The sequence below is a fragment of the Oncorhynchus keta genome, chromosome 8 (assembly GCF_023373465.1).
Source record: "Oncorhynchus keta strain PuntledgeMale-10-30-2019 chromosome 8, Oket_V2, whole genome shotgun sequence".
Taxonomy (NCBI): domain Eukaryota; kingdom Metazoa; phylum Chordata; class Actinopteri; order Salmoniformes; family Salmonidae; genus Oncorhynchus; species Oncorhynchus keta.
In genome coordinates, this window is record NC_068428.1 from 18,789,847 (window position 1) to 18,806,344 (window position 16,498).

Genomic DNA, 16,498 nt, shown 5'->3' on the forward strand with positions numbered 1-16,498 from the left:
TGGCCATAATGACCATCGTTATGTTTGGAGGAAAAGGGGGAAGTTTGCTAGCCGAAGAACACCATCCCAACCGTGAAGCATGGGGGTGGCAGCATCATGTTTTGGGTGTGCCTTGCTGCAGGAGGGACTGGTGCACTTCACAAAATAGATGGCATCATGAGGTAGGAAAATTATGTGGATATATTGAAGCAACATCTGAAGACATCAGTCAGGAAGTTAAAGCTTGGTCGCAAATGGGTCTTTCAAATGGACAATGACCCCAAGCATACTTCCAAAGTTGTGGCAAAATGGCTTCAGGACAACAAAGTCCAGGTATTGGAGTGGCCATCACAAACCCCTGACCTCATTCCTATATAAAAATGTATGGGCAAAACTGAAAAAGCGCGTGCGAGCAAGGAGGCCTACAAACCTGACTTGGTTACACCAGCTCTGTCAGGAAGAATGGGCCAAAATGCACCCAACTTTTTGTGGAAGGCTACCCAAAACGTTTGACCCAAGTTACACTCAATTAGTATTTGGTAGAATTGTTTATGTAAACTTCTGACCCACTGGGAATGTGATGAAAGAAATAAAAGATGAAATAAATCACTCTCTACTATTCTGACATTTCACATTCTTAAAATAAAGTAGTGATCCTAACTGACCTAAGACAGGGAACTTTTACTAGGATTATATGTCAGGAATTGTGGAAACTGAGTTGAAATGTATTTGGCTAAGGTGTATGTAAACTTCTGACTTCAACTGTATTTTTTTGTTTGTCACTTATTAAGCTGCCTAAGTATTTCATTTTTTTTGTGGTCCACTTAAAGAATTGCTGTAGATCATGAGTTATTTTTCCTATTGCCATTATTTCATGTTTTTCCTCGTTAATTTTAGCTGATCTGCTTTCTAGTGATAAATAAAGTTGTAACCAAGCTGAACCAGTGAAACATTTTGAGAAACGTTCAACTCATGCTGCAATTCAAATAGTGAACATATAGGGAGATAAACTGTAAATTAAGCATTCGCTCGTTTGTGCTAGGCTAACTTTACCTTGATAGTAATCCAGTCTTCGTTACATTTCGGAACTCCTCTGTAAAATCTTTGTTTGGGCATCGACGTCCCCAATGCAGTTTAGACAGGCTTTTCCTATCCTGTTGTAGTGGGTGGGGAGTACTGTGGGCACGTAAAATGTGATTTTGGCGTGTGTATTCCAGGATGTTTGAAAAGTATTTCTGCACTGTATACACGCAATTTGAGCGACAGGTTTGCAACAACCAACAGGAATATTAAACTAGCCAAGACCAACAACACAAACAGACGACAGAGCCCCACAGTGTAGGTGTCATAATACCCATAAAACCTAGCAGTCAAACAGGTAAACGGTCCCAATAGTTTTTTCCAAAAGGTATTTTAGAAAAACTTCAAATAAGGGCTGTGTTTCGTGTAGGCTTGCCCTGATGTGACGTTTTGATAACCATGTAAATCTCTCTCGGACAAGGTGTCTTGGCTCTATTTACTTTCATATTCGAAAATGCTATTTAGCGTCAAAGTAGACATGCAAAACTACAAATCAAGTGGTTTGAAAGCTATTGAGGTCTGAATGCGCGAATATCTAACGAGAAGCTGGTTTTACCACGGTGAAGTGAGGATGGAGCGCACTCCACGCACTCACATGTACACAAAAGGTGACGTCAGGACGCTTCATCCGGTGTTTGTTTACGCGCGTCTCCGGTGTGTAAGAGATGGAAACATGGCAATGAAAATTAACCAAAACGATGTCCAGATGCCACAACAAGAAGAGGGGGAGAAAGAAGAAGACCGGTCGATGTCTAGATCTGACAGGTATGTATAAATAATTTCTATGTTTCAGGCTAACAAAGATAGCAATACAGAGTGTGCCGTGTGGGTTGGCATGCTAACCAGTCAGCTATCATTAGCCAGGCAAAGCTAATATTTATTTGAAATAAATGATTTCTGGTAGCTTATACTCAATATCTCAGCTACAACGATGGAAGCAAGCTACGTATGTTGCTTAGTTATGGTGTATGTACTCAATGAATTAGCTAGCAAGCCGGCTAGAATAACGCTTCATTAATGCTACATTAGCAAACGTTAGCTAATGCACAGTCACATAGACGTGGCAGTGAATGTGGGTGCAATGATTCAGATCTCAGATGCCGAGTTGACATTATAACAGAGTAGCAACAGTGAAAATGAACATCCAGGTGTTCATTTCAATAGTCTAAAGTGTATTTCTCTCTTTCGCCTATTTGAATTACCAACATTTTTTCACTTGTCCTGTGTTTTCAGATCAGTGCAGGTGAAGAGGAAAAGTAGGTAAGGAAATCACTTTTAGACATACAGTCCAGCTGTTGCCACACATTTCGATTTTCTACTCTCTTTGTCCAAATGATGACAGCCTTACTCATGTGAGTGCCTGCCCCATGCCCCCCAGCAACTGTGTGATTTCCTGGAGAGGGTGGTCAAGTTTTCCCCCATTCTCCCTCACCTACACAGACAGTACAGAACTGCGGAGCGCTACTGATGAGGGTTCCTTGAGTGTATGGACCCCCTCTCTTTTCTCTCCACAGGACAGACACATTGTAATCAAATTGCCCAGATCATTGTCCTGATCATAATCATGGGGCAGCTATGAGCTTAAACGGCATCTCTGATGGTATATATGGATATGATGGCTTCTGTGAGTGGATGTTTGAAGTGATTCATGTCACAGATTAATCAAAGTTAATAGCTATAATACAATCCTCTTCAATGGAAAATCTGGGTTATGGGTTATCCAGTGAAGAGCGCTAAATAATGACTAGGCAGAATTTGAGCGGAACTAACCTTTTTGTCCCTTGTGTTATTGTTGTTCACCAGTGGCAGTGGAGATGATTCTCTGGGCAGTCTTCCGAAACACCCCCGCTGCCCTCTGACCCCCTCACTGTCTCCACGGAAACGGACCACCAGCCAGAGCAAGACTGAGCCACCTCTCTTGAGGACCAACAAGAGGACAATCTACACTGCAGGAAGGCCCCCCTGGTACAATGTCACTGGGACCACCTTCAAAGAGGCTTTCGTTATTGGTAAGAGAGCTGTCATTTGACATTGTTATTAGTGCTCGGCTACCCGAGCCCGGAAGGCCCCAACATTATACTTTGAGTTAGGGTCGGGTAGGGCCTGTTTTCTTTTCAACAATAACCAGGGTACGGGTAGGGCTCGGGTATCACTACATTGATCACTAACATTTTGAAGCTGAGCCATTTGCTCTTGCGCATTTACAGTCCTATATGACTAAGATCATAACATGGTGTCGGAAGTGCTTCAATCTCGTCAAAGATAAGACAGGATCAATTATTTTTTTCAAATTATAATGTTCCTTGAGTTTTGTCGAAGTTTAGAGTGACCAAAAGAAGCTAACAGCTAAATCAAATCTCTTTGATTGTTGAGCAGAGCCAGAGATACTTAAAAAAAATATATATATATTCTTTATTTTTTACCCAATTTCATGGTATCCAATTACAGTCTTGTCGCTGCAACTCCCGTACGAAGGTCGAGAGCCGTGCGTCCTCCAAAACACAACCCAATTGCTTCTTGACACAATGCCCACTTAACCCGGAAGCCAGCCGCACCGACGTGTCAGAGGAAACATCGTACACCTGGCGACCGTGTCAGCACAGAAGTCGCTAGTGTGCGATGGGTCAAGGACATTCCTGCCGGCCAAACCCTCCCCCAACCCGGACGACGCTGGGCCAATTGTGCGGCCGGCTGCGGCGGAGCCTGGACTCGAACCAGGATCTCTAGTGGCACAGTGCCTTAGACCACTGCGCCATGAGCCAGAGATACTTTTGAGGAGATGGGGAAACTCCATTGAAATCGTATCAACACCCATTGTGTACGTTGCCCATGGTACGGCAATGGGCTGCACGGTGCATTCTAGGTGACTCTGGGACAAGGAGAGCTCTCAAGGATAACCCAATATTAGCATGAATTTTGTCAACAGTAAGTACAACATTACAAATCTTTTCCGAAGTGTGAGAAGTAACTTATCTGTGAGCTTTCGAATTGTGACATTATGTACTTTTGAAAAAAAAAGTAGGCAGGTTTCTTGACTCATACCCAAACTTTGAGAAGGGGTTGCGTGACGATTAGCTTAACAACCACATGGCACCGTGAACATGATTGGTTGACAGTCTGCTGGGTGTGGTGTTATACGTTTCTCCATACATTGCCCAATGGGATTCATATCTCCTTTCTCTAATATCTCTGGCAGAGCAGCCCAAGCGATCCATTGCTATGGTTTAATCAGACTCAGTGCCTCTATTAGCAGTGCGCATGAAGAGCGAGCTGCCTGCACATGGAGCAAGTGACAGACAGAGAGGAGCAGTTAATGGTTTTACTAATGGAGAAAGTTGTTTCGGCTAGGGCCCAAAATTTAACAGAAGAAATCAGGCTTAGGTAGGGTAGAGCCTGAAAGTGGTAGGCATGGGTAGTACTGTAGTTGCTGAAAATTCATGTCCGTGCAGGGCTCTAATTGTTATGACTCATTACCTACAACCTCAAACTCAACTTAATGAACAGAAATGACATGCACGGCAATGGTCAGTCACCAGACATTGTCCTGGAGAGTTGATAGGCAGTGTGGAAATTGAAGAGACATTTTGAAAAAGGTTTTCAGAAATCCTAAAATAATAGGATCTCATCATCAGTGCTCAGGGCAACCTCCATGCTAGCTTATGTTGTAGCTTATATTCTACATTTGGCCGGGGTCCTTCTGGTCATCCCAGTAAGGCACCCCTGTACGCTTTACACACCATAATGAAATGAACCATGTGTATGAATTACCCAGCCGGACCATACTTTGTTTAAACACATCTGATTGGCTTGAGTGCTGCTGACTGAGACAAAGGCTATCTTTAATACGCAATCTGTTACTTTCAATGAGCCGGACTTGACTGGTTACGTTTCACACTTGGATGTGCTTTAGTTGATGATTCCTGTAAAAAGGCCATCCTGCTGTTCTGCTCTGGCCAGCACTCTGCTTCTGTTGATTGAAGGTTAGAAAGTCTGCTCATGTAGAATAACCAACCTGCCTCAGAGGTCTGAGGGAGAGGAGAGATGGTAAGCACATAAAAGGAGCCCTGAATCATCAGAGCCAGAGCTGTTTGTTATTGTCTCTAGGCAACAATTCCAGGCGGATTTAATTTAATTTGCTGGATGGGTTGCTTCATGTTCTGTGTCAGTTAGTCTGATGGCCGAGTTTCATTTGTTGTGTCAACATGGCTCACACACCCTGTGTTATGTGCACCTCTCTGGTTTATGTATTCAGTACATTATGATAGGGGTTCCACTGCCTGTGCAGGAGCAAACACGACAAGCAATGCATCCAGATTTTCACAACCACAGCATGTATTGTTGGATTTACTCCCAGGGTTGTTGTTTTGGGTTCCTAGTGTACGTTTGTCAGGAGCCCTGTCTTACCCCCTCATGTTTCTTCCTGGAGGCCTCTGTGGAGGAAGTGCTTCTGGAAAAACCACGGTGGCCAATAAGATCATCGAGGCTCTAGATGTTCCCTGGGTGGTCCTCCTCTCCATGGACTCGTTCTATAAGGTAAACTTGCACAATAAGCTATATTTATAAGTATGGCCTGGAGTTTATCATTGGTGAGGTCACAGGTTCAGGAATAACTCCTGGGTATACTTATAAGACATTCTGTTGAAGGTAAACTAGCCAATGAATGTCATTTCATGACCCGCTTCATGCTGAATGCTTTATTGGCTCCCCCCCTGATTTAGTATAGAGGCAGCAACACCTAGGGAGCACAGAACTATCAGTACCCTCTAGAGGCATCCTCAGTCTACCCAGACAGAACCACTCAACTCAATCGCATTCTGAGACCACTGCAGCTGCTCTAATAGATTGATTGAATTGGTTCCCTGTTGTTAAAGAAAGTTGCCTCTGCTTAATTTGATCGGTGAAGCAGACCAACAGCCTGGTGGTTCTGTGTACCTTGCTCTGTCCTCAACCCTCCAAACGGTCAGTAATTAACCCTGATTTTAGCTTTTATTTAGCTTTAAACCCCTAACCAATAAGGGAACTAATGGAATCATTCATGTCAATTATGTCCCTAGCTGTGTTGGAAACAAGTCGATGGCTTTTAAGTACATTTTACTGTAGCGGCCATGTTTTTTTTATTTTTTATGTGACAAGGGAATGGCTCTAACAACGCATGCTTTGTTGCCCAAATAGGCCCCCACACCTAGGTACCTGTGCACATCGCAAAGGCATGGACAGTAGGAGTATTTAAATAGCTCCATCTTGCCCTTTGATAGGCTAGGTGGAATGTTTGCCATATTGTTTCAACCAATCCAATCCTCTCAGTTCTACACAAATGCAGGTCAGGCAAGAGTGTAATTGAATTCCTGAATTGTGACCTTGTTTCCCCCCCAGGTTTTGACCAAAGATGAGCAGGAGCTGGCAGCTAAGAATGAGTATAACTTTGATCACCCAGAGGCCTTTGACTTTGAGTTGCTGGTGACTGTTCTGAGGAAGCTGAAGAAGGGCAAGAGCATCAAAGTACCCGTCTACGACTTCACTTCTCACTGCCGTCGCAAGGAGTGGGTAAGGCAGACTCAGTAAATTGTCTTAAAGCAATAATCCACCCAAAACGACGCATTCAAATCAAATGTTATTTGTCACATGCGCAGAATATAAGCTTGCAGTGAAATGCTTACTTACAAGACCTTAACCAACAATGCAGTTTTAAGAGAGAAAGTAAATAAAATGACAAATAATTAAGGAGCAACAAAAAAATAACAGTAGTGATGCTATATACAGGGGTACCGGTACAGAGTCAATGTGTAGGGGCACCGGTTAGTCGAGTTAACATGTAGGTAGAGGTAAAGTGACTATGCATGGCTAATAAACAGAGAGTATCAGCAGTATAGTCTGGGTAGCCATTTGATTAGCTTTTCATGCATCATATGGCTTGGGGGGTAGAAGCTGTTAAGAAGCCTTTTAGACCTAGACTTTGCGCTCCGGTACCTTGCCATGCGGTAGCCGGTAGAACGGTCTATGACTTATGATTCTTATGATTTACAGTGTTAAATAACTGTAATATGTGAGAACAATATTTTTTGGGGAACAAATATTTCATTTTGTTGTTATAACAACCTTGCTAGCAACGTGAAAAATGTTGTGGAAGTCTACATTGGTGGATAAGTAGTCAATTGTCATACTTGAGTCATTTTCTATTTAGGTATCTTTACTTTTACTCAGGTAAAAGTGCGTCACCCAATAATATACTACTTGAGTAAAAGTCAAAGTGTTTGGTTTTAAATATACTTAAGTATCAAAAGTAAATGGAATTGATCAAATGTACTTTAGTATCGAAAGTAAAAGCATACATCAGTTCAATTTCCTTATATTAAGCAAACCAGGTGGCACAATTTTTTAAACCTTTTTTTATTGACTGATTGCCAGCGGCACACTCAACACAATTTACAAATGAAGCGTTTGTGTTTAAGTCCATCAGATCAGAAGCAGTAGGGATGACCAGGGATGTTATTTTGATAAGTGTGTGAATTTGACAATTTTCCTGTCAAAACGTAACAAGTGCTTTTTGTCGGGGGGGGAAATGTCAAGTGAAAATTACATGATTTTCTTTAGGAATGTAATAAAGTAAAGTACAGATACCCCCAAAAACTACTTAAGTAGTACTTTAAAGTATTTTTACTTAAGTACTTTACGCCACTGGAAATCTATTGATACTCAAGTTGACTACAAAAGCCACAATGCAATGCTCTCTCTCTGGGCTGGCTGGCTAGCTAGGTAGCTAGCAAAAGTAGCTACCCACAATAATGCCAAAGTCAATATCAGCATATGAAGTAGCTTGGCTAGCTGAAAATCGCCTAAACAAACTGCACTATCAATGTAGGAGTGAGTCTACAATCTCACCAAGTTGATCCTGCTATTTGTCTGTGTGCATTCAGACATTGCTATGCAATACAGTGCCTTCGGAAAGTATTCAGACCCCTTGACTTTTCCCACATTTCGTTACATTACAGCGTTATTATAACATTGATTAAATTATTTTTCCCTCATCAATCTAAACACTATACCCCATAATGATAAAGCAAAAACAGGTTTTTATACATTTGCAAATGAATTACTAATAATAAAAAAATGAAATCGCATTTATTTAAGTTTTCAGACCCAGTACTTTGTTGAAGCACCTTTGGCAGTGATTACTAAATTGAGTTGGGTATGACTCTACAAGTTTGGCACACCCGTATTTGGGGAGATTCTCCCATTCTTCTCCGCAGATTCTCCAACTCTCAGGTTGGATGGGAAGCGTTGCTGCACAGCTTTTTTCAGGACTCTCCAGAGATGTTCGATGGGGTTCAGTTCTGTGCTCTTGCTGGAGTAAAAAAAGAAAAGTGTTAAACAAATCAAAATATATTTTAGGTTCTTCAAAGTAGCCACCCTTTTCCTTGATCACAGCTTTGCACACTCTTGGCATTCTCTCAACCAGCTTCATGAGGAATGCTTTTCCAACAGTCTTGAAAGAGTCCCCGCATATGCTGAGCACTTGTTGGCTGCTTTTCCCTCACTCTGCGGTCCAGCTCATCTCAAACCATCTCAATTGGGTTGAGGTCGGGATATTGTGGAGGCCAGGTTATCTGATGCAGCACTCCATCACTCTCCTTGATAAAATAGCCGTTACACAGTCTGGAGGTGTATTGCTACAGAATAAATCACTGACAGTGTCACCAGCAAAGCACCATCACACCTCCTCCTCTATGCTTCACGGTAGAACCACACGTGCAGAGATCATCTGTTCACCTACTCTGCATCTCACAAAGACACAGCGGTTGGAACCAGAAATCTTACATTTAGACTCAAAAGACAGATTTCCACTGGTCTAATGTCCATTGCTCGTGTTTCTTGGCCCACGCAAGTCTCTTATTGCTGTCCTTTATTCGTGGTTTCTTTGCAGCAATTCAACCATGAAGGCCTGATTCACGCAGTCTCCTCTGAACAGTTGATGTGTCTGTTACTTGAACTCTGAAGCATTTATTTGGGCTGCAATTTCTGAGGCTGATTACTCCAATGAACTTATCCTCTGCAGCAGAGGTAACTCTGGGTCTTGATTCCTCGTGGCGGTCCTCATGAGCCAGTTACATCATTGCGCTTGATGGTTTTTGCGATGCACTTGAAGAAAGTTTTTGAAATGTTTTTGAAATGTTCCTCATTGACTGACCTTCATGTCGTAAAGTAATGATGGACTGTAATTTCTCTTTGCTTATTTGAGCTGTTCTTGCCATAATATGCACTTTGTCTTTTACCATATAGGGCTATCTTCTGTATACCACCCCTACCTTGTCACAACACAACTGATTGGCTCAATGGCATTAAGAAGGAAAGACATTCCACAAATGAACTTTTAACAAGCCACACCTGTTAATTAAAGTGCATTTCCAGTGGACTACCTCATAAAGCTGGTTGTGAGAATGCCAATAGTGCAAAGCTATCATCAAGGCAAAGGGTGGCTACTTTGAAGAATCTCAAATATAAAATATATTTAGATTTGTTTTTTGGTTACTACATGATTCCATATGTGTTATTTCATAGTTTTGATGTCTTCACTATTATTCTACAATGTGGAAAATAGTTTTAAAAAATAAAGAGAAACCCTGGAATGAGTAGGTGTGTCAAGACACTTTCAATGATTGTCTTTTGTGTCTCGGCAGTAATCTCAAAGAAAATGCTTGTATGAATTTTAAACCACTGCATGTATTGACTATCAACAATGAGTATGTTGTTATGAGAATTGCATTTTGCGTTTTAATGTTTACTTTCAAGACTCAATGTAATTTCACGGCTGAAAGAAGTACATCTATCCAGGAAAACAATAACATTACTTGTAATAAAAAAAACAGTTTTTTTATCACCAGGGGGTAATAATGTGATAAATGAATGAAACATGAACACTAAACCTCTCTCTCTGTATGAGATCCTCTTTCTCTGATCAATACAGACATAGCCTGGTCATTCACTGCAGCTCCGAACTCGTCAGACTCCTGGAATGGGATCGTGACAGTCTGTAGCTCCCTGACTAGGCAGTACTACCTGAGTGATGCATGTCTATGCTCCGTATCTGACACACACACACGGTTAAATCTGGGCCTTTTGAGTCACTGACAGTTCATCTCTTGTTTTGGACATCTTAATTTTTAATTCTGATAACATCAGATCTTGACGAGTCAGTTGGACCTGCTCTGCTCTGCTCTGCCACCTCGGGGACTACTTTCTGTGGTGCAAAAAACAAAATCACATCAGATAGCTGCAGTGGTAATTACAGCACACAAAGGGCTGTTAATCAGAGGGGGATAGGCCGGAGGAATGGGAGGGGGGGTTTGGAGCGGCGCACAAACGTTTTAGATTAGCTGTGAATGTGGTGCTGACAGGACAGCAGACGGGTGCTGCCAAGGCGCTGTGCCCCTCACACCTCGTCAACCCACCGGTCTCCCTCTGCCAGACATTTGCCCACACATTTACCTGGCACACCTGGTGGGCACATCTATCATAAGACCCAGTCCCCGTTCTGCCATATGCTGTCTGTCTGTCTAATTATGTACACTGTACATAATAATCTGCTTTGTGTGGTGAGAAACACTTTTTTTTATGGTGTTCTTTTTTCTTCTTCAGAAAACTGTCTACGGTGCCAATGTTGTCATATTTGAGGGGATTCTGGCGTTTGCCAACAAGGAGCTTTTGAAGGTGAGGCTGTGTTATTTTAACCTGCTTTTAAGGTGAGTGTAAGAAGATGAAATGCTCACTTTTCCTTTCTACAGTACTTGGTCTTCTCTCTGGTCTCCAGTCATCCCCCGCTCCCTGCTCTCTTTTTCCTGCTCCTCTCTTCTCCCTCCCTCTTACCCCACCAGCCAAGCAGACCTGATGAATTACTCTGCCATGCTGCAGAGATGTCAGCCAGGCTGATTAATGGAGTGCCGCTGCCATCCTGAAGCAGATTCAGGGAAATGAGATGGATTCTCTCTGCTGGATGGCTCTGTATTCACTGTTCAACTTTCCCCTGCTCACAGCTATCTGCTATGATTAGGTTTCAGGCAGGGGCTGGCTATGGGTGACTGGACTGGAGAATGACTGATAGAAATGGAGGGGCTGGGGGGTGGGGTGTTGTTGGGAACCCAGTGCTGCAGCAGTCTTGGCTAGAGTAAAACATAACTAACCTGAAGCCCAGCTCTTCAGAGAAGAATGCATGAATCATTTATCTTTAGAACAAAGCAACAATACTACTAGTACTGTTGTAGTAGAATTGATGGCAGTTCTTCAGGTAGCCCTTGTCAGCTTTGATTATCTTGGTCCTCTTTATTACAACGTAGGTAAACAACTTTTCACAAAGACCATGTTGGCTCATCTAATGAACTGTCTAGACAAGTATGATCCCATGAGGTGACCAGATAGACCCAATCACATTTGTCCTGAACTTGTGGCCTGCCTTGGACTCTCCTTGCCTCTTCATTATAACTACAGCAGGGGGTTTCCAACCTTCTCTGGCATGAGTGGGACTTTTCATTTTTTTTTTTTTTAAGTAGCTAAGTACAATTATAAAAAATATATATTCTAGCTTTCAAATAGGCACATTCTTCTCTTCCCTGCAACTCTTCCCCAGGTCCATCGTGCACTACTTTATCTATACTATGTTTTGTGTCAATATACCTGGTAAAATAATGTTAATAAAGGGGGGGTATATAAAATATTTGCATATTTTCCAAAATTATATTTTCTCATTTTTATTTTTAATTATTTCATTTCTTTTTAGTTTTTCACTATCAAAATTACAATTGTTCATAAAGAAACAACCACATTAGATGTTTTGGGTCCATGTCAATGGTTAAATCCCATCAGAAGACAATTTGGAAAATGGAAAACAAATTGATTTGAGTGTAATTCCCCCTTTTAATTGCACATCTAGAGCGCAAGGAATGTGTCTAATATCTCGGTCTAGCGGCGGTTTTGTACTGCTGCTGCTCATTTCATGGAAACGTTAGCAAATAATAGATGCAAATGATACAGTATACTTACTCATGATAGACTTCTGCCAGGTAAGCCTACTTTGCAGTTAACATTTAAATGAAGGATTTGGGGAAAGCATTTCTGTCAACCCAGAAGACTGTTATCATATCAACGGCTACATGGAGCAATAGACAAACAGGTGCACCACACAGACGGGCAATATTGCTGGAAATTAATTGGCAGATATTGTTAGGTTTGGCATTTTAAGCCAATAGTGGTTAACCAGGGTTGGTATAATGTCTATGTTGTGTTGATTACATAGTACCTTGGAGCTTGCGGTGTCTGATACTTGTGAGATTTGTTTATGACAGTTTGCAATCGAACACATGCAATGGAAAAATTACATATACTTTCTGAATTGTTTGGCAGGCAACTCATAGGTGGACCTGTTGGAGACCCCTGAACTCGAGGGTGTGTGTCTGGTAGTGATGAGTTTAAAAAAAAAAATCGATAGTTACACATCAGGCTATTATTTTTTCCGATGTATCTCTTTGACAATGTCGCAATATTATTTTTGCGTGAGTTGGCTGTACCTGAACCAACACTCCAGTATTTTTCTTTCATAGCTTGTTCTCCATCTTCTTTTTACATAGGGAGACCATTTAGTTTTTGGCAAACTCGTTTTCTCATGTCTCTCTGCAGCAGACATATGGTGAGCAATATGTTTGGAACATCGAATCGCAATGCATATAGTATCAGCAACTAAGAATCGTGATGAAAGCACTTCTGTTCCGCGTGATTTATTTTATTTATTTTATTTCACCTTTATTTAACCAGTTAGGTAAGTTGAGAACAAGTTCTCATTTACAATTGCGACCTGGCCAAGATAAAGCAAAGCAGTTCGACACATACAACGACACAGAGTTACACATGGAGTAAAACAAACATACAGTCCAGTAGAAAAACAAGTCCAGTAGAAAAACAAGTCTATATACAATGTGAGCAAATGAGGTGAGAAGGGAGGTAAAGGCAACAAACAAAAAGGCCATGGTGGCAAAGTAAATACAATATAGCAAGTAAAACACTGGAATGGTAGATTTGCAGTGGAAGAATGTGCAAGGTAGAGATAATGGGGTGCAAAGGAGCAAAATAAATACAGTAGGGGAGAGGTAGTTGTTTGGCCTAAATTATAGATGGGCTATGTGCAGTAATCTGTGAGCTGCTCTGACAGCTGGTGCTTAAAGCTAGTGATGGAGGTACGTGTTTCCAGTTTCAGAGATTTTTGTAGTTTGTTCCAGTCATTGGCAACAGAGAACTGGAAGGAGAGGCGGCCAAAGGAGGAATTGGTTTTGGGGGTGGCCAGAGAGATATACCTGCTGGAGCACCAGGTGGGTGCTGCTATGGTGACCAGCGAGCTGAGATAAGGGGGGACTTTACCTAGCAGGGTCTTGTAGGTGACCTGGAGCCAGTGGGTTTGGTGACAAGTGAAGCGAGGGCCAGCCAACGAGAGCGTACAGGTCGCAGTGGTGGGTAGTATATGGGGCTTTGGTGACAAAACGGATAGCACTGTGATAGACTGCATCCAATTTATTGAGTAGGGTATTGGAGGATATTTTGTAAATGACATCGCCAAAGTCGAGGATCGGTAGGATGGTCAGCTTTACGAGGGTATGTTTGGCAGCATGAGTGAAGGATGATTTGTTGCGAAATAGGAAGCCAATTCTAGATTTAACTTTGGATTGGAGATGTTTGTGAGTCTGGAAGGATAGTTTACACTCTAACCAGACACAGGTATTTGTAGTTGTCCACATATTCTAAGTCACAACTGTCCAGAGCAGTGATGCTGGATGGGTGGGCAGGTGCAGGCAGCGATCGGTTGAAGAGCATTAATTTAGTTTTACTTGTATTTAAGAGCAGTTGGAGGCCACGGAAGGAGAGTTGTATGGCATTGAAGCTCGTCTGGAGGTTAGTCAACACAGTGTCCAAAGAAGGGCCAGAAGTATACAGAATGGTGTCGTCTGCATAGAGGTGTATCAGAGACTGTCACAAGAATTATGTTCTCAGTGTTCATAAACCCAATTGAATTGATTACTCGGCCTGAAACCAGAATTTGTAGGAAACTGGTTGGAATGAATCAGATGGAGGCCCAGCTGCAAAGTCATGAATGTTTATTTAGAGAGCTCTGCCATGTACAGTGGGGCAAAAAAGTATTTAGTAAGCCACCAATTGTGCAAGTTCTCCCACTTAAAAAGGTGTGAGGGGCCTGTAATTTTCATCATAGGTACACTTCAACTATGACAGACAAAATTAGAAATAAAATCCCTAAAATCACATTGTAGGATTTTTAATGAATTTATTTGCAAATTATGGTGGAAAATAAGTATTTGGTCAATTACAAAAGTGTATTCCAATACTTTGTTATATACCCTTTGTTGGCAATGACAGAGGTCAAATGTTTTCTGTAAGTCTTCACAAGGTTTTCACACATTGTTGCTGGTATTTTGGCCCATTCCTCCATGCAGATCTCCTCTAGAGCAGTGATGTTTTGGGGCTGTTGCTGGGCAACACGGTCTTTCAACTCCCTCCAAAGATTTTCTATGGGGTTGAGATCTGGAGACTGGCTAGGCCACTCCAGGACCTTGAAATGCTTCTTACGAAGCCACTCCTTCGTTGCCCAGGCGGTGTGTTTGTCATGCTGAAAGATCCAGCCACGTTTCATCTTCAATGCCGTTGCTGATGGAAGGAGGTTTTCACTCAAAATCTCACGATACATGGCCCCATTCATTCTTTCCTTTACACCGATCAGTCGTCCTGGTCCCTTTGCAGAAAAACAGCCCCAAAGCATGATGTTTCCACCCCCATGCTTCACAGTAAGTATGGTGTTCTTTGGATGCAACACAGCATTCTTTGTCCTCCAAACACGACGAGTTGAGTTTTTACCAAAAAGTTCAATTTTGGTTTCATCTGACCATATGACATTCTACCAATCTTCTTCTGGATCATCCAAATGCTCTCTAGCAAACTTCAGACGGGCCTGGACATGTACTGGCTTAAGCAGGGGGACACGTCTGGCACTGCAGGATTTGAGTCCCTGGCGGTGTAGTGTGTTACTGATGGTAGGCTTTGTTACTTTGGTCCCAGCTCTCTGCAGGTCATTCACGAGGTCCCCCTGTGTGGTTCTGGGATTTTTGCTCACCGTTCTTGTGATCATTTTGACTCCACGGGGTGAGATCTTGCGTGGAGCCCCAGATCGAGGGAGATTATCTGTGGTCTTGTATGTCTTCCATTTCCTAATAATTGCTCCCACAGTTGATTTCTTCAAACCAAGCTGCTTACCTATTGCAGATTCAGTCTTCCCAGCCTGGTGCAGGTCTACAATTTTGTTTCTGGTGTCCTTTGACAGCTCTTTGGTCTTGGCCATAGTGGAGTTTGGAGTGTGACTGTTTGAGGTTGTGGACAGGTGTCTTTTTATACTGATAACAAGTTCAAACAGGTGCCATTAATACAGGTAACGAGTGGAGGACAGAGGAGCCTCTTAAAGAAGAAGTTACAGGTCTGTGAGAGCCAGAAATCTTGCTTGTTTGTAGGTGACCAAATACTTATTTTCCACCATAATTTTAAAATTAATTCATAAAAAATCCTACAATGTGATTTTCTAGATTTTTTTCCCCCCCTCATTTTGTCTGTCATAGTTGAATTGTACCTATGATGAAAATTACAGGCCTCATCTTTTTAATTGGGAGAACTTGCACAATTGGTGGCTGACTGAATACTTTTTTGCCCCACTGTATATACAAAGATGTTCCTTTTATAATATTCTCTTAACCTACACACATACATACACACCAACCATGGGATATTCTCATGAAGTCTCACCACAGTTTATTACCACTCAGCTGACAGTTCCAGTCTCCCCCAGATACGAGAGCTCTGGAGGGGCTCTCCCTGTCCTATCTTATCTCCCCAGAGTTACAGCCGGGTCGGTTCAAACATAGGTTAATGGGCCTCTTCGTTCTCTTTCGACACACACATACATTCCTTTCTTCCTAGGTCTATGCTACATAACCTCTTCCTAATGAACAAACATTATTTATCATTATATAAAGACAGGGTAGAATTCTGTTTAGTTATAGTTTTACGTTAAACGTATACATCATTTAGTCATTATTCATGAAAATCCCATAACAGAGAATCACCAGCAGCAAGAGCGACATCATTGATGTATACAGAGAAGAAAGTCGGCCCAAGAATTGAACCCTGTGGCACCCCCATAGAGACTGCCAGAGGCCCGGACAACAGGCCCTCCGATTTGACACACTGACCTCTATCAGAGAAGTAGTTGGTGAACCAGGCGAGGCAATCATTTGAGAAACCAAGTCTATCGAGTCTGCCGATGAGGATGTGGTGATTGACAGAGGCGAAACCTTGGCCAGGTCAATGAATACGTCTGTGCAGTATTGTTTCTCATTGATGGCGG

At 42.1% G+C, this 16,498-nt stretch overlaps 1 protein-coding gene across 2 annotated transcripts in view; it reads left to right on the forward strand.

The window, feature by feature from the left end:
* Positions 1-1,147: 1,147 nt before the first annotated feature.
* The window catches only part of LOC118386937 (uridine-cytidine kinase-like 1), a 31,843-nt gene continuing 16,492 nt past the window's right edge, over positions 1,148-16,498 (forward strand). Inside the window, exons 1-6 of one of the 2 annotated variants that reach the window (XM_052523732.1) lie at positions 1,148-1,824; positions 2,293-2,319; positions 2,863-3,068; positions 5,486-5,592; positions 6,433-6,603; positions 10,693-10,764. In XM_052523732.1, coding sequence (XP_052379692.1) covers positions 1,583-1,824; positions 2,293-2,319; positions 2,863-3,068; positions 5,486-5,592; positions 6,433-6,603; positions 10,693-10,764 — 825 coding nt within the window. In that variant the 5' untranslated portion in view covers positions 1,148-1,582. The remainder of the gene's footprint in view (positions 1,825-2,292; positions 2,320-2,862; positions 3,069-5,485; positions 5,593-6,432; positions 6,604-10,692; positions 10,765-16,498) is intronic. The other variant, XM_052523733.1, reaches the window with a different exon arrangement.